Source organism: Hemibagrus wyckioides, linkage group LG03 (assembly GCF_019097595.1).
Source record: "Hemibagrus wyckioides isolate EC202008001 linkage group LG03, SWU_Hwy_1.0, whole genome shotgun sequence".
Taxonomy (NCBI): Eukaryota; Metazoa; Chordata; class Actinopteri; order Siluriformes; family Bagridae; genus Hemibagrus; species Hemibagrus wyckioides.
Window position 1 is genome coordinate 33016563 of NC_080712.1, and position 21116 is coordinate 33037678.

Genomic DNA, 21116 nt, shown 5'->3' on the forward strand with positions numbered 1-21116 from the left:
ATAATAAGCATCCTTCCAGTGCATGACTGAAACGCTCAAGACAATCGGTGTGGTCAAGATAAACAGCATTTATTAGAGATGATCTTCAGAGAATTAAAAAAATAACAATAACATCAATGACATGGATCGATGCAGACCCGCTCTTCGGTTCTTTATATCCTGCTTTTCTCATTTCCAGCAAGAAGAAAAGGCTGACCGGAGAAAAAGGTCAATAAGAAGGTCACATCCATGTCCAATTAAACCTTCACTTGTGAAGCCACTACACACTCAAGTGTCCACTTTTTTCAGCTTGTCCAGCTCCTTAGTCACTATGACGCTGCCTTAGGTCATCTTCTGTTTCAGGGTCAGGTACTAAAATTAAACACACACACACACACACATAAGCAAAGATATCATGATGCACAGCAACACAAAACAGTGTAGAAAGGCTACATTAATGCAATTTATACCACAACTTGGTTGAATTCTGGCTTCTGATTGGTCAGAAACTGTTGATTAATTTTCTAGAACGGCAGCTCAGAGCACAGGATCACATTAAAGTGCGTTAATCTAACAGGGAGCAAACTCTGTACATAAACAGATTTAAAAAACCCTGTGCCGTTGATGATATGGTGATGTTTTCTGTACTGAGATGTTTATTTAATGAAAGGAGTCTCCAGTGTCAGTGCTTATTACGTATTATAACTCAGCTTTGATTCCTAACCCCAAAAGTCTGTTTCTACTGTCCTCAGAAGACAGAAGGTTACCCTGTGCTCCGAGAGGTTTGTTAAAGCTGACACGAACATTATGTTATTATTCCCAGGGGCCATGACGCTGTAATCAGCTCAGCTTTTCACCGGTGAAGACGAGCTCTGAGACCGAGAGCTCCTCGGCTGTGTGTCCGTGAACAAACACTTGCCAAATAAATAAACTGCCCTTTACTTCTCTTTCAGTAACGTTCAGGTTCCTTTACCTGTTGTGCTTTTTAATCATATAATCTCATAAATACTGGTGCACTGTTCACATTCAAAATTCAATATGGAGATTCTTCTTCTTCCCCACTTTAGTGATAGACAGGAGAATTATAATTGTAGATATAAAGATAGATCTCTGACAGATTAGTTTTTTTTTCTCGAAATGGAAACTTCCAGAAATTTGCTTTAACTGATGTTTATGTGCAAGTCCTTAACCAGACACTGATTCGTCAATCACAAGACCAGTGCTATTCACACAGCACTTTGGAACATCTAAAAACAAAATGTCATCTCCATTGCGTACTTTCTTCCTGCTGGTGATGGCCTGTTGGATCCACAGCAGCTCCATGGCCAGAGTGTTCCTGTGCTGCTTCAGAGCTTCAGGAGTGTGTGGTACATCTTTCAGCAGAGTGTGCATCGGAGGAACTGCCAGAGACAACACACACACACACACACACACACACCTGATTGCATGTCTTGTTTCTTTTATGCAAGCAGACTATTATATATGTGCTGCTAGACAGGTATGCTAGGCTAGTGGTAAGATTTTTAGTGTGCAATTATACTAAAGCATGGAAATGTCCATGTGTACAAATATGCAACAGCAAAAGTGTGCAAGTGAGGAAGGATGCAAGCAGTGGACTGGCGTAGCTGTTAGCGGGCAAATGTGCTGGTATTATAATATGTTAGTAGACAAGTGTGCATGTATGTTAGTGTACTAATCTGTAAGTATGCAACTCTGCATGCAACTAGGATAAGAAGAGGTGTGCTAGTAAGTCACAAGTCTTTATCACATGTAGATTACTGCATAGTGAAATTCTTTCTTCACATATCCCATCCTTAAGGGTTGGGGTCAGAGCACAGGGTCAGCCATGATGCAGTGCCCCTGGAGCAGGGTGGGTTGGGGACCTTGCTCAAGGGCCCAGTGGTGGCAGCTTGGCAGTGCTGGGGCTTGAACACTGATCTGATGATCAACGACCCAGAGCCTTAACCACCTGAGCTACCCCCCGCCTTTTTTTAGTGTCTTAAGATGTAAGGCTTAGTATATACACAGATCAGATATAACATTATAGCCAGTGGGATGTGAAGTGAGTAAGACTGAGTATCTCCTCATCATGGCACCTGTTAGTGGGTGGGATATATTAGGCAGCAAGTGAACATTTTGTCCTCAAAGTTGATGTTAGAAGCAGGAAAAATGGACAAGCTTAAGGATTTGAGCTTTGAGTTTGACGAAGGGCCAAATTGTGATGGTGGATAGACCACTGGATCAAAGCATCTCCAAAACTGCAGCTCCTGTGGGGTGTTCCCAGTTTGTTTCCCAGTCTGAAATGGAGGTGTGTAAGAGCGGTACACTAACACTAACCATGCTGCAGGATGCTCATGTGCAGAGCCCGAGCAGCAGTTTCGGTCACATTTCCCCTCTGCACTCCGTCTAGTTCTGTATCGCCCCCTGGTGGTGTGTTGGTGTTCCTGCAGTCTCTCTCTGGATCACAACTCGGTTCTTCATCATCTTTCTCAGGAACCTTTGAGTGAAGGCAAGGTGTTTCATCCTGCTCTTTCACTTCCTGCACGTGCTCAGGACATTCCTGGGTCTGGATCTTCGGCTGAGGATATTTGAAAAAGTTGCAGTCCGTGTCCTGAATGAGACAAAATCAGAAATGGTCTGGACTTTATTTGCTTTGGTCATTTGGATTGAAAGAGATTCCAGTGAGCACGTGCAGAAAAGATTATCAAATAATGGGAAGCCATATCATGATTGTACATTGCTAATCTGACACGTAAACTGTCCTTATTCGTTCAGAGACAAAACTTTTATTGCGTACATTTAATTTTTGGCCAGCTCAGTTTACTAGGCTTCTCACAACAAGGTAAAGAACAAGCCCCGCCCCCTTTCCCCTTAAAAGGCAACTCAGTCACGGCTCTTGAGTGAAAAGATGAAGGACCTTTACAGCATCAGTGAAGTGAGGTTTAGGTATGAGCTCTCCTATCCACCTCAGGTGCTCCACACCTCCCTCCAGTTCCCTCACTATCTCCTCATATTCAGCCCGAACACACTTCAGTTCTTTCCTTATTAAATATCCGCGACACCGGGCCTGAAACACACAAGTTCTTATTTATTAGTACCGGAAAAACTCTAGCTAATCTTCATAATGGGCAAGCTAGCTAGCTATAGTATGAATAAACATAACCAAGCCATGCCTAGTTGAAAAACTAATTAATTAAACCATTCTACCTCGTATTAACCTACCTGAAAGTATATCATATTATTAACCCATTCTTGTCTACCCATTATACATATCCTTAAGACATCTCGAAGTTTTTGAGCGCCCGGTTGTTTTAAGCCGTTCCCCAGGCTCGATCCCAAATAGCACTCTATTCGACATATAGTGTACTTCTACGAAGCCTACAGAAGCCGTTACTGCAATCCCTAGATAGTGCGCTTGTGAAGGCGGGTTGTAACCATTTGACATTCGACGTTACGTAGCAACAAAAACCCGTTCATTTCTTTGCTTTCTGCAACAGTCCAATGGATCTTGTAGCTTTTGGCTCCCCCTAAAGGATCGGAGAGAAATCGCAACTCGCCTCATAAAATCAGTTTATTTGTCTAAGCTATTAGATACTTTTAAAAAGTTTATACTATACATAGTTCTCAGATAATTAAAATACCTGTATGTGCAGAATGTTTGTCCAAACGTCTTTATTCCTATTAACATAAATATGATTAATCACTTCTTATATTTCGAATGCTTCACACATTCTGTTAGTTAGCAACCCTGAGCTAACCTGACAGGATTTCTCACAGGACCATTGCTAACACTAGCTAGCTTTCACAATCTAACCCAACGCATTAAACCTAACTGAAAAATTCATGAAGTAATATTTCTAAATGTTCACTGCTTGCTAACAAGCATTATAAGATTCCTGGCAGGAGATATTTGCTAAAGTGATATTAACAAATGTTTATAATATTCACTAGCAGTAGCCACCTTGCTAAGATGAGCTAGCGTGATGGAATCTCTGACAGGATTTTTGCTAGCATTTTTACTTCACTGGAAAAAGAGAAATTGAGTGCAGTTTATAAAGAGAAAACACAGCTTTCCGTGTATTAAATCTAAACTTTATTTTTTTTTTCATTTCAAAATGTAAACTACTTCACAGCTAAACTGATGAAAAAAACACATCTTGCTTAATGGGAATGACAAAAACGTAATCATTTATCGCTTAGAAAAGCACATACATTTAAAACAAAGGTGTAAATATGACAGCGGCTTGGCTTCTTTGTTAGCGGCCAGAAGGTTATGAGCTCTTGACTACCAGATAGATAGTCTGTCGAATAAATAAACAGAACATCGCTAAAGCGTCCTCAGCTACAAGAGCATTCAGTCAGATTAGTAGCCTAGCGACTTCTACTTCAACATGAATATCAAGCTACTACAATTTCTGTAAATAAACCACTTAGAAAATGACCTTTTTCCCCTTCACAGTAATAATTTATTTATTTAATCTGTCCTCTTCATAAAATAGTGCTCAGTTTTCTAAACCTGACTGATAAACTGCTTTTAAAATTAAACCGTAGATCTAAACCTTTGTCTATGTTTCAGTTTTCTCGCAAAAATAAGTTAATGTACATAATGTTCCCTTTGATCGTTTCTCACTGGTCAATCGAGACATGCTAGGTGTTTGAGATCTACGATGCTAATGCAGATAACAACAAAATAGAAGTCTAGAGCAGACTTGTTCCTGTAAATACGTGCTATATTATTGTTTGCTACTCAAGCTTCTAAAGGTTAGGAGTCTGGGATTGGAGCGAAAACCAAACTGAAATATTCCATTTGTCTAACATTAGCCGTCTACAGCATTCAGCTACGCCGTAACCGTTCGTTCATGCTCCTAGACGTGCTATAAACCATATATCTGAGTGAGCCAAATGTATAGGAAAGATTGTACATGAGACAGAACAGAATTTGATTTCTTGTTAGCTAAGAGGAGAAACCTGACTAGAATACTACAGGCACCGGATAGGTTTTTTTTTGCTGATTTGGTGTCAAGTAGTAATATTGCTGTGCAATATTCATTTCTGAACTACGGGCTCAACTGTTACTTTAAGTCCATTTCTTGAAATAAAATTCTCTTGTTTTGTGCTACAAACAGACGAGGCACCGACTCATTAGTCCTGAGCTAATCTCCAGTTAAGATGAAGCACAAAGTAAACTTTAGCTGTGCTAACGGAGCAGGTGACGCTCTGTGCTAGTCACCAGAAGGCTGTGAGTTCATGGCAAAATACGAAAGTGTACTGTGTACTGGATCCTGTCTCACATGTTAGTCACTTTGGAAAAAAGAAGAAGGAACATATGAACGGCAAACGTAGGCCATTGATCCCGTTACGGATTTCATCAATGCCTCAAGACATGTTAAACTTAAACATTAATGGCTCAGATAAACAGAAGTGTGCAATCTCGGCACACTGAAGCGCCAGAGATGTTGAATTTCCCCTCCAAAATTCATGCACATCTATTTACATCATTTGTGACGTAATCAGTAACTTTCTGAAAATTACCTTTAAAAACCAAAACAAACGAGATATTCAGAAGTCACAGTGCTTTAAAGAGCAAAGCAGAGGCAGTCTGTGGAAAAATAAAAATAAAAAAATCGAGGAGTTGCTGTCTCGGTTTTGTGCTCGGTCCCGCTGGAGCTTCTCGTTTTGCGGTCAGCTTCTCTGCCGCTCTTTTTAGCTTAGCTGATCGAAGGCGTAGCGATGATATCAGCAGCTCCGGGATGCCGGCAGATTGTTTGCTCTGCTCTTGGTCTCAGGGATCAGAGGCCTTGGGTAAGTCCTGATTCTCTGCCAGGTGCAACTTCTGTCTGGAGAAAGTGCATTAAGGATCAACATGAAGGCTCGTATTTCAACCTGCTCTACACCACAAAGCTTTTAAACTGCACTTTCGTGTCTGTGCTAGAAAGCCGTTAGCGGTTTATGATTTCGTGGAAGCTTTTAGCCTCTTTATTTTTCAGACTAGGTCTTTTCTATCATGTTAGAAGTTTAGCTCAGAGGAGAATAAGTTACAGGGTCGTTCTAAGCAAGTAAACAGAATAGTTTAATATTCAGTAGACAATTTGTTCACTTTAAAATGTACAAAAAGATTGAAATCCGATCATAGGCTTGTCGATTCTGTAGCTTGGAGCCAAAAAAAGCGTCAAATTAACAAATACCTGATGCAAACTTTGTCAGGTTTTATTAAAATATCAGTGATATTGCGAGATAAAATACAACCAATCAGAGCAGGAGATGTGTCTGAACGCTCCGCCTCCTCCTGCGCTGGTGGTATTGGGGGTGTGGCTTTGAAGGACACACAGATTCAGATTACGTCCACCAAAAAGACTGACTATACCTTTAATTCTTCTTATTATTCTTTCTATAATCTGTATTATTCCTATAAATCTACTTCTAGGTTGTAGTCGTTCATGTTTTGCTTGCAGCCCGGTTCATGTTTTGCTTGCAGCCCGGTTCATGTTCCTGGCACAAAAGCAACACCAGAAACATCCTCTCTGCAGCAGACATGGTGCTGATGTCAGTATTCAGATAAAAAGACAGAAAGTCTTGGAGAAGGTTCAGATCACACGGCAGGAATCCGCTAAGGCAGTGGGAAGCATTTAGATCGACAGAAAACCAACGTGAGGAAACACTATCATTAAATTTGCAGAAAGGATACATGGAGCTGCTGAGCTCTTCCAGCTGTAGAGATAGAGAGAGTGAGAGAGAGAGAGAGAGAGAGAGAGCAACGGAGAGAGAGAGTGTGAGAGATGGGGGGGTGAGTGAGAGGGGGGTGTGAGAGAGAGAGGGAAGGAGAGGGAGGGGGGGGATGAATGAGAGAGGGGGGTGAGAGAGTGAGAGAGAGAGAGAGAGAGAAGGAGAAGAAGAGAGAGAGAAAGAGAGAGAGAAAAAGGGAGATGCTTAATGAGATTAGACAGAAGGTTAAAGAGGAATATTAATAGTCAAATTTAAGTGATGGGAAAATGTTGTGTGTGTGTGTGTGTGTGTGTGTGTGTGATAAAAAGACAGAAGTGTACTGAGGTAGCCACGCTCCTGTTGCTGTAGTGACCGAGCGTGCCTGCTATGTGCGCTTTTGATAAGCCAGAGAGACTTTTCACACATTTATTACAAAACTCAGAGAAGCCCTTGGACTTTACCATTCGACATAGACAGACAAGTTCATTTCCACAATAACACAAAGCCACACAAAAACCTCAAATTGTGTGTGTGTGTGTTGATTTCAACATGCACTCTAAAGAAGGCTAAAGTAGCTATGAGCCTCCTTGTGGTATTTAAGCAGTCTTTAGCACTAATAAAATTAAACCCTGTTCTTTCTGACATTTCTACACGCTCATGCTGAGCCGACTGAATATAAATGTATGCAAATGCAATCTATTAGAGGAAGAAGTTAGTTTGTGTTGGTGTAGTGTTACATGTCTGTATATGTATGTGTGTGTGTGTGTGTGTGTTACATTTGTGAGCAGGTGCTCCAGGTTGCGGTCTGAAGCACTTTTCCTCTGGTCCTCAGAGAGCTCCTCGACATGGCTGTCCAGGCTGAAGTGGAGCCGAGCCAGTTTCTCCTGCATCTCCCGAACGTGCTCGAGCTGCTCAAACGAACACACCTTACCTGAAGGGACAGAGAGAGAGAGAGAGAGAGAGAGAGAGAGAGTGTGTTTGAGAGAGAGCACGTACACACCTTCACACACATGCAAATATGCTTCCTCAGTGAACAAAACACACAGACACTCCAGAGTAAAGGAATAAATGTTTTAGTAAAAGTGCAGATGTTCACACGATCATTGTAACTGTGTGTGTGTGTGTCACCGAAAGCCTGCAGTTTTCCTGAGTGGAAGTCATTGAGCAGGTTGAGGAGTCCTCCCTCCATCTCTCTCACATCCGAGACGTCAGTGAGGAAGGAGTGCTGCAGAGGAGAGGAGGCGACTCTGCTGGGGCCGGCCGGCTGAGGCGCTCGGGGTTTCTCTCGGTGAGGCCGACTGTCTCCATCACAACCGCGATCACAGCATAAATCAGAGTTCAGTGTTATTATGTGGAATCACAGGAGCAGAAAAGACATTCATCACATCACTGCATGACCTTGACCTTCTTCTCTTTTCACAGCTGGGTTCACTTATAAAGCATTAAAAACATTCTCAGTCAATCACAGACATGAATCATATTCATCTAGCTGACCGATGCAGAGGCTCACACTGGACACACAGCTCCAAACACCTAGAATTAACTTCAGAGAAACCTCATATGAAGATTTGAAATTTTTGTGGACTTGGTGTACGAACCTGGTGGCTCTGGGAGGCAGCATGGGCACAGCCAGCACTTCTTTGGTCGTCCCCATGGCTCCTACGGATCTCTTGTACTTGCCCCGGGGTTTAGGGGACGGCGGCTGGGGGAGTCCCAGAGAGAAGGTGGCGCTCTTGCTGGCCGGAAGGACGGAGAGTTTACGCGGGTTCACCGGTGGAGGAGGCGGTTGGGGGAGAGACACCTTGGGGCTCCTTTTCTTCCTCTTGTCCTCCATTTTTCAGGCTGTTTTTTTTTCGGTACAGCTGACTGAGAGACAATTGTAGACGGGATTTCTTCACACTCCGTCCTTTAGAGACAAAACATGAGATGCTATGTTAGTCTAAAAGAATTCTCTCATAGTTAAAAAGCTTATTTTAAACTATATGTAGGAAAATATGTTTCTGCTTTTCTTTGACATCTTTATTGACCAATCAATGAATCAGTAGTTTATGCTTTGGTAGGTTAAAAAAATGGCTAGTCTCAAGAAGAGATTTTATTAGCTGTCATAATCTATCCATCATCCATTTTATTACTTTGTAACTGACTTGACTATACAGGCATAACATTATGACCACCTGCCTAATATTTTTGTTGGTTCCCCTTTCTTCTGCCAAAACAGCCCTGACCTGTCCTGCACTGTGTATTCTGACCCCTTTCTATCAGAACCAGTATTAACTTCTTCACCAATTTGATCAACAGTAGCTCGTCTGTTGGATCAGATCACACGGGCCAGCCTTCGTTTCCTACGTGCACCCATGAGCCTTGACCGCCCAGGACCCTGTCACCGGTTCACCACTGTTCCTTCCCTGGACCACTTTTGATAGATACTGACCACTGCAGACCGGGAACACCCCACAAGAGCTGCAGTTTTGGAGACGCTCTGATCCAGTCGTCTAGCCATCACAATTTGACCCTTCGTCAAACTCAAAGCTCAAATCCTTACACTTGTCCATTTTTCCTGCTTCTAACATCAACTTTGAGGACAAAATGTTGACTTGCTGCCTAATATATCCCACCCACTAACAGGTGCCATGATGAGGAGATCATCCGTCTTATTCAATTCACCTCTCACTGCTCACAATGTTATAGCTGATTGGTGTAAATTGTTCCATTTTGCAAATGAAATAAAGGAATGGTTTTATAAACAATAAAACCGTCCCTCATCCCCCAGACTCAGTCATGTTTTCAGGTCAGATGTTTGTGTCTCTTACAGTTAATATGAACTGCACCTCACCCGAATATCTACCTTGAACAAGTCCAGTTTACGCTGAGGACGCAGTTTGAGTTACTCCAGTCTACAAAACATGAACTAATCTTCTGAGTGTAGTCAAACAGAGGAACAGCATTAGGGCAGCCATCTTGGACAACCAGATGTAATCCATTTTGTTGGGACTTGTCCACAATGCTTGGCCATGTTTGTAACTATGGACTGTTACTTAATTAGTTCATGCAAGGTCGATTAACAACCAGTTACCAGTCTATATTGGAGCTTCGCAGCTCCAAGCTATGAAATAACTACAAGAACGTAGCTGAATCTCTCTTCATGTGGGACAGCACATCACAACACCAAGCTCTTGATTTCTAACCCTCAGACAGGCTATTAAATCATCATCAGCTCACATCCATGTTCCATCATGGAAAGGCTGTACGATGGAAAGATGACTCACATTTATTTATTTATTCATCTAATGCTTGTTTACTCGCTCACTCTGAGGCACGCCTGAACTCGCCCTGCTCTTCGTGGGACTATTTTTAAAGCCTGGCTCTCATCGCAGGGTCACAGCGTGCAGTATTTTTAGACGTTTCAGGTCTCTGTGGGACTACTGAGTGTCTGATATCCATCCGTCAGAAACAGAGTCATCACCAACACACCTGATTCTCCTCCATCTGAGGATCCAGCAGGTGCAAGAGCAGAAAAGCTGATGATAAAGGATGTAGTGGATATTCTCACTAGAAGCAGACATTATATCTATATGATAACTCAATCCATCATCATACAGTCTTCCATACATCTGTCATCCGGGGGATTAGGACCATTTGAGGATCTGTCTCGTTATATTGAGATTGAATGATGGAAATAATGGTTACTAAAGCAGGGCTGAAACAAATAGCAGGAAATCATCAAAGTACTGAATACACATGAGAGTTAGATACATGAGGCTTTCCTTTATCTTGTGCTTATTCACGCATGCGCTATATTATACTAATGCACCTACTAAGGCTAAATCATCATTTTGACCACAGGTCGCAATATTGATGCATATTAGCCATACTTCGCGTGCACGCGCAGACAGATTTCCTTCCTTCCTTCATTCTGTTTTTTTAATCATCCCTCCATTTTTAACAACATGGAGACAGGGATTTGTTACTGACCGCCCCGCACTAACGTCTTCAGTCACCCTCTCATCGAAACACTGCGATCAGCACATCACTCCTCTCCATGTCACACTGCTCCTCTACTGGGAAATGCAGAAACAGCAAACAAAACAAAATAACTTCATGAACCGGTTTTCCTTCCCTGTAGCTCTTTACTGGATCTCGCCAGGAGCAACAATAAAAATAAACGGTCGCAGGCGGGAGCGCGCTTTAGCTCTTAAAGGGACCGCAGCGCATTTAATCAGTGCCTCGTCCGCAAGCACGCGCAAGCTTCTGTTACGCTCTCTCTCTCTCTCTCTCTCTCTCTCTCTCTCACACACACACACACACACACCGGTCAGCCATAACATCCTGAGCAGTGAGAGGTGAAGTGAATAAGACTGATGATCTCCTCATCATGGAACCTGTTAGTGGGTGGGATATTTTAGGCAGCAGGTCAACATTTTGTCCTCAAAGTTGATGTTAGAAGCAGGAAAAATGGACAAGCGTAAGGATTTGAGCTTTGAGTTTGACCAAGACCAGATTGTGATGGCGGATAGATGACTGGATCAGAGCATCTCCAAAACTGCAGCTTTTGTGGAAGTTTTTCCGGTCTGCAGTGGTCAGTATCTATCAAAAGTGGTCCAAGGAAGGAACAGTGGTGAACTGGCGACAGGGTCATGGACGGTCAAGGCTCATTGATGCACGTGGGGAGAGAAGGCTGGCCCGTGTGATCCGATCCAACAGACGAGCTACTGTTGCTCAAACTGCTGAATAAGTTAATGCTGGTTCTGATAGAAAGGCGTCAGAATACAAGGGGGACCAACCCAATATTAGGCAGGTGGTCATAATGTTATGCCTGATCAGTGTATATATTTTCTCTCTCTCTCTCACACACACACACACACACAGTGAGTCAGAGCAACAAAGCGGCCAGAGACCATTCACTGAGAGGCAATGACCGCTGGAGACTAGACATAGGTCCAGAGATGCTGAGAAATGTGTAACCTTAGGCAAGTATGGTGTGACTATGGAGCAACTTCCTTAGGTAGCAGACTACGATCTGATGCATCTACATGCTGATGATTTTGACAAACGTCAAATCTCCAACCAGAATCTCTTTTTAGCTACAATAAGACTGATTTGTTGTCAAGTGAAGTTACTAGTTCCACCATCCATTGATAAACGGCATTGTGAACTTAAGCGTTATGTTTTCTTCATATACACAATCTCCTCTTTATATTTCCCTAAGGGTGTGCAAACTTTTGCACTCAGCTGTGCTACTACAGAGTCTGTGGCCCTGTGTGTAAAAATCAGAGATCCAGACAAGAAGAAATACAAAAATATTTTCTTTCTTTATTCAATGGCAGGTCAGAACATAAACAGAGTGACAAAAAAAAAGTTATAGAAAAAATAAAAAGCTCTGGTGCATGCGCTTTTTTATTTCGTTCTGTTCTCTGACACTGGCGTGGCAGGAAGTTACGAGCGTCTAGCTGACTTTGTGGTCTGATGAGGTGGAGTATGAGTACGCTTTTCCCAACACGATTCTGTCTCTGAGCAGCTTAAAGAAGGAGTAGTAGTTACTGAAGAGGATCAGCGCTAATGATATCGTCTGGTACCACTTTTCTGAACATATCAGTGAGTAGAGCTGGTAGAAGATCATCGCTCCTTCCAGGATGATGAGGATGTTTAATATTCGAAGTGGCCTGTTGAAAAAAAACTGAGAGAGAGAAAGAGAGAGAGGGGAGGAAGTGTGGAGAGTTTTAAAGGAACAGGAAGTTTTAAAAAAGGACAATAGATGTAGTGTGTGTGTGCGCACGTGTGTAGCCTTACATAAAAGCGATAATGCGAGACGTCTGAAGGCACTGCTACGTTATAATGACCCATGGCCTTATACACGTTTTTATTGTGTTTCACTAACACCCCCTGTGGCCACATGAACTCTTCTGTCCACCTGAAAGCACACAGAGAAGGTCACATAAGTTTCTGATAATAATCAGTTTAACAACATGTTATGATGCAGCTTCAGCTCATAGAGAGACAGACCCATGCCTATATCCTGTCCCCATGTGACCCCTGAGTGAGACATACGTGTGTTGCAGGGCATTGGAGCACAGCGAGGGGTCCACTTTGTGCCAGCAGCCCAGGTGGGCGGCGGCTTTGTGGAGAAGGTCGCAGTAGCGGGGGGGCAGCAGGTGGCGCATCAGGATCACTGACGTGCTCACGAACACGAGGATGAACAGCTCACATGACCAGCGCTTATCCACATACTGTGTGCTCTACAACAAACACACACACACAATAGTAAATCACAGCAATGGTTCATCCACACATCCAAACATCTATCCAATCTATTACCCATGAATCCACCAATCCAAACATTCATCCTTCCATCCATCCATTTGCTTATCTACCCAAGCACACAGCCATCCATCCACTTATCAGAGCATCTCCATGTGGTGGATTAAAACTCTCTGTAAGTCATAGGATGTACTGACACTTTAATCAAAACCTGGCTGAAACCCAGCAATCGCACCTTGACGAACCAGACTGGCACGAAGGCGACATAGTACGCGCTGAGCATGGAGCTGACCAGCACCTCCTTCATCCTTTTGTTAAAGTCCATCTTGAGGAACTCAACCTCTTTGCGAATGAGGTCAGGAGAAAGGCAGCAGGCGTGTGTGGGCATAGGCTGGATGCTGTACAGCTGGCTCGTGTGCTGCTTCCACGTCTCCTTCAGAACAGAGAGGTAGTCCCGCCCCACAGACACGCCCACGCCCGTATCTCTGGAGCCGACTGAGGTGATGGGGGAGAGACGCACGTCATTACTCGGCCTCAGGATGGGGATATACATCCCAAAACTGGAGAAGAGAGAGAGAGGGGGAGAGAGAGGGAGAAAGAGAGAGGGAGAAAGAAAGAGTGATACAATAGTCCGAGTTCTAAGTTTTTGTCTTTTTAAGGGGCATTTTTCACAATCTTGTGGGACTTCAGAAAATATAATGCACAGCGTGAAACACTGCCAAGAATCTGTGCGTGTGTGTGTGTGTGTTTTGATGCAATAGCTGTATAATAGTTGTGTAATAACAGGATGACTAGTGAGCACACTCACGGGTAACAGAGGAACAGGAGGCTGAGCACAGAGTACGTCCTGAAGAGGTGGATGAGCGAACGACACAGACTCCAGCCGGTGAGCGTCAAAACAGCAAAGCGAGCCGTCACCAGGAAGACGGAGTGAGGAAACTTCCCGCTCTGAGATGCCTGGAGAGAGGGAGAGAGAGAGAGAGAGAGAGAGAAAGAGCGAGAGCGAGAAAATAAATTAATAGATGAGGATGAGAACACATGAAAATGAGTGAGTGAGAGATTGATTTTAGTAACAAAAAGACTGAATGAAGATGAGACAGAAGACAGAATGTTAGTAGCTTGAACGCCGATAGCTCGATTCGTGGAGCTGCTTTAAAAGAAGAAATGAAGATGAGTGTCTATAAATCTGCTATAAACAGACTTGAATCTTGTTTTAAATGCTGCTGTTATTAACAGTTTATGAGCTGTTCATTACCTCTTTAACGATTGCTGCGATGAGCCGGCGTGACAACACGATGATGGTGAACACCAACATGTTATAGTCAATCAGGTGGAAATTCTGTGGAAGGAAAAAAAAAATATCTAGAGTTAGACTTGATGAGGCAATATAGCAACTCCATTTCTGCATTACAGAAGCCACGCCTCCTCCTTCACCAAGAGTGACTTGAACAGAGGCCACGCCTCCTCCTTCACCAAGAGTGACATGCACAGAGGCCACGCCTCCTCCTACACCAAGAGTGACATGCACAGGGGCCACACCTCCTCCTTCACCTAGAGTGACATGAACAGATGCCACGCCTCCTCCTTCACCAAGAGTGACATGCACAGGGGCCACACCTCCTCCTTCACCTAGAGTGACATGAACAGAGGCCATGCCTCCTCCTTCACCAAGTGACATGCACAGGGGCCACACCTCCTCCTTCACCAAGAGTGACATGAACAGAGGCCACACCTGCTCCTTTACCAAGAGTGACATGAACAGAAGCCACACCTCCTCCTTCACCAAGAGTGACATGAACAGAGGCCACACCTGCTCCTTTACCAAGAGTGACATGAACAGAAGCCACACCACCTCCTTCACCAAGAGTGACATGAACAAAAGCCACGCCTCATCTTTCACCAAGAGTGACTTGAACAAAAGCCACGCCTCATCCTTCACCAAGAGTGACATGAACAGGAGCCACGCCTCCTCGTTCAACAGGAGTGACATGAACAGAGGCCACGCCTCCTCCTTCAACAAGTGTGACATGAACAGAAACCATGCTTCCTTTTTCAGTATAACTGACAGATTCAAATGCCACTCCCTTTCTCTAAAGGGTCGAGCGACTCACCAGTGATGTGTGTGAGGGTGGATGTGAGGGCGGGTACCACCACACCGTCTTGTAGATGTTGACGTAGTGCACAAAGAGTGCGATGAGGTGGCAGAAGAGAAGGTGCAGCTCGAACATCACATTGCGGTCCACAGAGAGCTCAGGGATCTTGCAGTGCTTCAGCGGGACCACTGTCTGTGGAGCGAGAGGGGGGCTGGCAATCCCTGTCCCTGAACTGTTCCTGGTGGCCAAAAAAAAAACACACACACAGAGCGTTTTTACACAATGTTATCATAAAATCATAAACTACGCTATAATAAAAAAGGAATGCTGAAACACTAGATGATCTCACCTGGTCCGTGACCTCACACCTGTCACAGGTGAGCTGGTGGAGTGGTTGCCATTGTTGACGGATCCTGTCTCGTTGCCCAGCGGAGAACGACAGTACGTCGTCCGGCTCGATCCTCTTCTTCCTCCTGCCATTCCACACACTCTAACCGTCTCTCTCTGTCTCTCTCTCTCTCACTCTCTCAGTTTCTTAGGTGTGAACTGAACCAGAAAGAAGCACATCATCAGCGCAACATCCGGCGTAAACCGAAAAACCAACCAGTCTTAATTATGTTTCACATCATCATTTTCTGAATAAAGACAGATAAGCAAATTATATTTTTTTTCTTTTCAAATACACCCTGACTGAAACTTTCAGTCAACAAGAACTGAATTCAATTTCATTACAGTATTAGAAATGCAATACTAAACACAGCTGTAATAAATCTGTACAATAATCATTCTTTTTGTGCTCAGGTTGTTTTTAGCGTGCTCATTTAGCTTCATATCTATTCCTCCACACTTGCTGATATTTTTTTGGTCATCTACGTGACACTATTAACATGCCGTTACATGCCATCCGAGTGTAGCTTTCAGAACGCAGACCGACTGCATGCTTTATAACTCTGACACAGAGCAGTAATAAGGAGCTTAATTACAACAGATTAATTAAAAGGTTCGAGCAGTGGTGTTAACGGATATATAACGAGAGTGCAACGATGAAACAGGGTTTAGTACGGAGTTAGAAAACTCCAGAAACAGTGTTCAGCTTGCTAACTTTATGACCAGATAAAACTTAGCGATGATGTGAGCAGAGCTGTTTTAACGTCACTCCTAAGGTGTCTGACATAACTGTAACCTTTATGTCTTCCATCCGCACGTAACGTGACTCAACACGCCTTAATGATTCCACAAATACTCAAATTATGACGTCACCTGGCGACTCCTGGTCACTTTTTGAGCGTCTTTAGAGCTGTATGAAGAGCGTAACTTTTTCCTAAACGGAAATAATCTGTTCTACGTTTTGTGATCTCTCAGATCTGACCAAAAGACAGTCCTGCTGCGATGCCCTTCTGCTGCTGATGATAAACCGCTGCAAAATAAAACACGGTGGTCGGCCCCTGGTCCCGAGCACGTGCAAGCAGCAACGTCTACGTCATTTGGGCGACGATTTGCATAGTAATGTATGCGAGATCCATCCAAATCATGAACTTCCCCTGTACATGTCAATGCTAAGCACTGCTAGCTGGCTAAGTGGCTAACGCTATAAAGTGTGCATATCGATGGCACGCCCTTTGTCTTGTGAAGCTCTTCGGTATAATTACACTTTGGGTTCCTGCAGCACACGGAAAGCCCAGGGCGACTCTTTAAATCCGGATCGAAGTGGAAAAAGTTAATGTTGTTGTTAGCATGATTAGCCTGATTAGCATGCAGAGCTTCAGTGCAGGACTGATGCCAACTTTCTGATGCGGAAGTACACTCAGAATGGCCGTGTTTGTAGTGCGGAACTGATGAATAAAAATGTGCAAATGTGCAATTATTACTGAGAATTTTTTTATTATTATTCTCAGCCATTATAAAAAGAGCTTCAAGGAACCGCGGCCTAACGTGTGCACGCTTTCAATTTCAATAGTTATACAAAAACAAACAAAAATCTCCAAAAGATGCATAAAAAAATCTTACCGAATGATTATACTTTATTCCGAGTATGGTTTCTCTGCTGTTTTAAGTTAATTATATTCGCTTAGCGAGTCTTTGGTGCAGAACGCGTTCATGTTGATATTGATGTTCATGTTGGGGCTGGACACGGGGGCGCGGATAGCGCGTGCACGAAACAGGGGGCGGTGTGGGGGGCGTGTGCCTTAAAGGCGCAGAGAGAAAAAAGAGAGGAAAAAAATATTAATCCAGATGTTCTTAGGGGTTCGATGGTTTAGCCCTGTTCGGGTCGGATTAGTTTATCAAGCACTGGAGTAGAAAAGAGAAAAGCTGTGTGATTTTAACTACAGCTGTCATTGATGTTATTATTTAGGATAGTGTTAATAGTTATCAATTCAAATTAAAATAATGAACACAAATAATTATTAATGATTCATTACAAAATTGCTGTAAGGAAATTGTGTCTAATCCTAGCCCTAAAATAGCTATATACAAATCTTTTTTTGTTTTGTTTTAAGAAACTTGAGTAAAACCTATTGGAAATGAAAAAGCTTCTCTTTCAGCTAAAAGAAATGTAAAAAGAAATGTAAGAAAAAAGTGATTTATAAAGAAGGCTGTTTAAGAGTTTTTAGAGTAATATTTTAAGTTCTTCTTTCTCTGAAACAGTTCATGACACAACTTTGAGGCTTCCTCTACAGGGAAAAAAAAACAAAACAAAAATAAGCTTTTGCTTTCTATCAGAGTATACACAGGCTTCTGTGAAAAGGAAATTCTCTACTGCAGCTCCCACACTAAACCTTTACACTTACTGCAGGAGGGAGAAAGTACAGAATCCTCCAGGAGGAGAGATTTAGAATACAGACACAGCGGGAATATTATATGTGATAGTATTTGTAATTAAATCTTTAAAAAAAAAACATTTAAAATATATTTTTACGTTTATTTTTTATCAGTTTCTCATAGTTTAAAATTTCTTTGAATTTATAATAGTTGTAATCTATCAATCTATCTGTCAACCGATGTTGTTTTCTTTTAATAAAAATCTTCCTACACTTATTTAGGGCCCGAGCACCGAAGGAGCAAGGCCAGAGGCCTTGCACCGTAGGTGCGGAAGCCCTATTGTTTTCATATATATATATATATTATATAAAAAAAATTAAAAATAATAATAAATAAATAAATATATATATATTTATTTATTTATTTTTATTTTTAATTTTTTTTATTTATATATATATATTTTTTCAAACTTTTGGGGCATTTTGGACCCCTTAACATGCTCAAAATCTCTTGAAAATCAGCAGACAGGTTGGAATCTGCGGCCATTAGGACGTCACCGTGGCTCGGCCCTGGGCGTGGCACACACCCGTCACAGCGCCCCCTGGAAATTCTTGCTGCATAGCTGATACACACTTGCACGTATCCATGTAAAACCTGGTACACACTTAGATCTCATTGAACTGAACAACTTTCTCACTGCATGTCATTAAGTCTAATCCACAGGAAGTGAGTTATTTTGAGTTGTTTACAAAACACACACAATGGAATTTGATATACTCCTCCTAGGGAATTGATACAACTGCCACCAAACCCAGGCTAAAATGATCTCAAGACATTGATACAACCGCCACCAAACCCAGGCTAAAATGATCTCAAGACATTGATACAACCGCCACCAAACCCAGGCTAAAATGATCTCAAGACATTGATACAACCGCCACCAAACCCAGGCTAAAATGATCTCAAGACATTGATACAACCGCCACCAAACCCAGGCTAAAATGATCTCAAGACATTGATACAACCGCCACCAAACCCAGGCTAAAATGATCTCAAGACATTGATACAACCGCCACCAAACCCAGGCTAAAATGATCTCAAGACATTGATAATGCAAAATTGGGAAGGGATTCTTGATATCTCACACAGTTCAGCCATGAGGAGCCCTTAAACTTATGGCGAATAAAACGAAATAGGAAGTGGCTAATAACTTCTGTGTACATTAAGTGATCTACATGAAACCTTAGGATTATGTTAAGCAGTGAAAGCTGATCACACAGATATGACAACTGTGAGTCTCAGTCATAGCGTCACCAACTGGCAGCAGGAAGTGTGTCACTTTTTGAAATCTCTAATATTTTGGCTCTTACTTTCACCTGATTTGGGTCAAAATCAGTCAGAATAATGACAAGACATGGCTGATGTGAAACTCTGAAGGAATTTTTGATACCTTGAATCGTGTTACTATGGCGACGATTTACACGAGAACATAATAGAAGAAAATGAATCTTCTCATTTCTTACGAGTGGAAAGGCCTAATATTCCAAAATATTATAGTGTAAATGTTTATGAGAAAGTCCAGTGTGGCTGGTCCCCGGGCATGGCACAGGGCTGTCACAGCGCCCCCTGGAACTTTGTCAGAAATATAGCTGCACAGCTCATATTCACTTGCACGTATATGCATGAGAGCCGGTATACATTTAGTTCTCACTGAGCTAAATGACGTTCATCCACCTGTCATGGGATCTGCTTAACAGGAAGTCAGTTATTTTGGGATGTTTGAAAAACACACCCAATGGAATTTGATGTACTCCTCCTAGGGGATTTGTATGATTTTGACCAAACAGGGTCCAATATGATCTGAAGACATTGAGGATCTAAAGTTGATAAGGGATTTTTGATATTTCAAACGGTTCAGCCGTGAGGAGCCCTCAAACTTATGGTGAATAAAAGGAAACAGGAAGTGGCTAATAACTTCGGTGTATATTGTGTGATGTACATCAAACCTCAACTTTATGTTAAGAGAAGAAAGCTGATCACATGGACATGACTACTGTCAGTGTCAGTCATAGCGCCACCAACTGGCAGCAGGAAGTGTGTCACTTTTAGAAATCTCTAATGTTTTCCCTTACTTTCACCTGATTTGGTTGAAAATCAGTCAGAATAATATCAGGACATGGCTGATGTGAAACTGTGAAGGAATTTCTAGTATTTTGAATGATGTTGCTATTGTGAGGACATAATAGAAAAATATTAATGTTCTTATATCTTAACAGTGGAAAGCCCTAATGTTTAAAAAAAATTTTTTAATAGAACGAACAACTGGTTGTAAGTGATTCTGCTTAGTTTCATGATTTTGTGACGCTCAAACGGCTCACAACAAATTTTTACATTTATCAGTCCATTGACTAGTCCATTTTCACCTGGCTCCTGCAGTACTAGACTATGTCCACTAGAGGCTCTTATCCCGTTATTTTAATTTTTTTTACAATATTGCTTCATTTTCACAATTCATATATACAGAGTCAACCAAAAAATGTATATACACTTCAGGAAAAGAAAAATAGTATGATGTAAATAATATTAGTATAATATTAATAATATTATCATAATATTATCATAATATCATCATATAAATCAATCTATAATGTACAGCAATAAATTTTGTAATACAATATTTATACAAATTTTTGTGTAAAAAAATTTCTTAAATCCTGAAATGTGTATACATTGTATAAATGTGTATAAATTGCATACAAATGTATTCATGTGTATACATTTTTCTGGGTGACTCTCTCTCTCTCTCTCTCTCTCTCTCTCTCTCTCTATATATATATATATATAAATAAACTGATATAGTAATATAGTTTAGAGGGAGAGTCATTGTCCCTTTGGACATCACTGGACATTGCTATGATCTATTTCATTACACCCAAACTGTCCCTTTTGTCCTTATATAGTTTAGAAGGAAAGTCAGTTTTCGTTTTGCCATCAGTGGACATTGCTGTGATCACTTTCAGTACACCCAAATTGTCACTCTTGTCCTTTTGGTATTTCCCCTTTTAATGCATGTACCCACTGTGCTCACTGTGTCTGGTGCGCCTGGGCAGCGATGGCACCGTGTAGTGATGGCCCATAGTGCAAGGGCCTGTCATTGCTGCTTGCAGCTATATTTTTGTTTTGTTATTTTAATTCTATCTTTCATTTCATTTTCCTTGTGCATTTCCTTACATTGACTTTCATTTGGTAATTACTATTTTAGTACATTTTTATTTTTACTGCTTGATTGTCAGCACATTGAAAGTAATACGTGTATGTGCTATATAA

The 21116-nt window shown here is 42.0% G+C and overlaps 3 protein-coding genes across 6 annotated transcripts; all 3 read right to left on the reverse strand.

Annotated features, from left to right (window-relative positions):
• Nucleotides 1–34: 34 nt before the first annotated feature.
• iqcc (IQ motif containing C) lies at nt 35–3344 on the reverse strand. Of its 2 annotated transcripts, none has more exons than XM_058386604.1 (5): nt 3202–3344; nt 2903–3046; nt 2317–2590; nt 1258–1379; nt 35–351 (listed from the first exon to the last, which is right to left on the reverse strand). In XM_058386604.1, the coding sequence occupies exons 1-5, from the start codon at nt 3241–3243 to the stop codon at nt 322–324; spliced, it is 612 nt and encodes a 203-aa protein (XP_058242587.1). In that variant the 5' UTR covers nt 3244–3344; the 3' UTR covers nt 35–321. The 2 variants fall into 2 exon arrangements, with proteins under 2 accessions (XP_058242587.1, XP_058242586.1); XM_058386603.1 differs by having other exon boundaries at nt 38–351; nt 2897–3046.
• Nucleotides 3345–4055: 711 nt separating this feature from the next.
• On the reverse strand, nt 4056–10881 carry ccdc28b (coiled-coil domain containing 28B). Of its 2 annotated transcripts, XM_058386789.1 has the most exons (6): nt 10654–10878; nt 8280–8587; nt 7810–7979; nt 7458–7612; nt 6665–6687; nt 4056–5816 (listed from the first exon to the last, which is right to left on the reverse strand). In XM_058386789.1, the coding sequence occupies exons 2-6, from the start codon at nt 8513–8515 to the stop codon at nt 5762–5764; spliced, it is 639 nt and encodes a 212-aa protein (XP_058242772.1). In that variant the 5' UTR covers nt 8516–8587; nt 10654–10878; the 3' UTR covers nt 4056–5761. The 2 variants fall into 2 exon arrangements, with proteins under 2 accessions (XP_058242772.1, XP_058242774.1); XM_058386791.1 differs by lacking the exon at nt 6665–6687 and having other exon boundaries at nt 10654–10881.
• Nucleotides 10882–11967: 1086 nt separating this feature from the next.
• Nucleotides 11968–17187, reverse strand: tmem39b (transmembrane protein 39B). Of its 2 annotated transcripts, none has more exons than XM_058378218.1 (9): nt 17037–17187; nt 15379–15575; nt 15048–15267; nt 14192–14275; nt 13745–13893; nt 13172–13496; nt 12727–12914; nt 12469–12589; nt 11968–12355 (listed from the first exon to the last, which is right to left on the reverse strand). In XM_058378218.1, the coding sequence occupies exons 2-9, from the start codon at nt 15507–15509 to the stop codon at nt 12125–12127; spliced, it is 1449 nt and encodes a 482-aa protein (XP_058234201.1). In that variant the 5' UTR covers nt 15510–15575; nt 17037–17187; the 3' UTR covers nt 11968–12124. The 2 variants fall into 2 exon arrangements, with proteins under 2 accessions (XP_058234201.1, XP_058234209.1); XM_058378226.1 differs by lacking the exon at nt 17037–17187 and adding an exon at nt 16679–16814.
• Between the last annotated feature and the right edge of the window lie 3929 nt (nt 17188–21116).

Coding starts and splice junctions, on each gene's coding strand:
- tmem39b (XM_058378218.1), bottom strand. CDS start 15,509: ATGGCAGGAGGAAGAAGAGGATCGAGCCGGACGACGTACTGTCGTTCT. Junction 14,276..15,047: donor CACCCTCACACACATCACTG/GTGAGTCGCTCG, acceptor TTCCTTCCACAG/AATTTCCACCTGATTGACTA. Junction 12,915..13,171: donor TGCCAGTCTGGTTCGTCAAG/GTGCGATTGCTG, acceptor TGTTTGTTGTAG/AGCACACAGTATGTGGATAA.
- ccdc28b (XM_058386789.1), bottom strand. CDS start 8,515: ATGGAGGACAAGAGGAAGAAAAGGAGCCCCAAGGTGTCTCTCCCCCAA. Junction 7,980..8,279: donor CTGCCTCCCAGAGCCACCAG/GTTCGTACACCA, acceptor TGATGGAGACAG/TCGGCCTCACCGAGAGAAAC. Junction 6,688..7,457: donor TGGAGCACCTGCTCACAAAT/GTAACACACACA, acceptor CTATCTCTACAG/CTGGAAGAGCTCAGCAGCTC.
- iqcc (XM_058386603.1), bottom strand. CDS start 3,243: ATGGGTAGACAAGAATGGGTTAATAATATGATATACTTTCAG. Junction 3,047..3,201: donor ATAATATGATATACTTTCAG/GTAGGTTAATAC, acceptor TGTGTGTTTCAG/GCCCGGTGTCGCGGATATTT. Junction 1,380..2,316: donor CATGAGCATCCTGCAGCATG/GTTAGTGTTAGT, acceptor TGTCTCTGGCAG/TTCCTCCGATGCACACTCTG.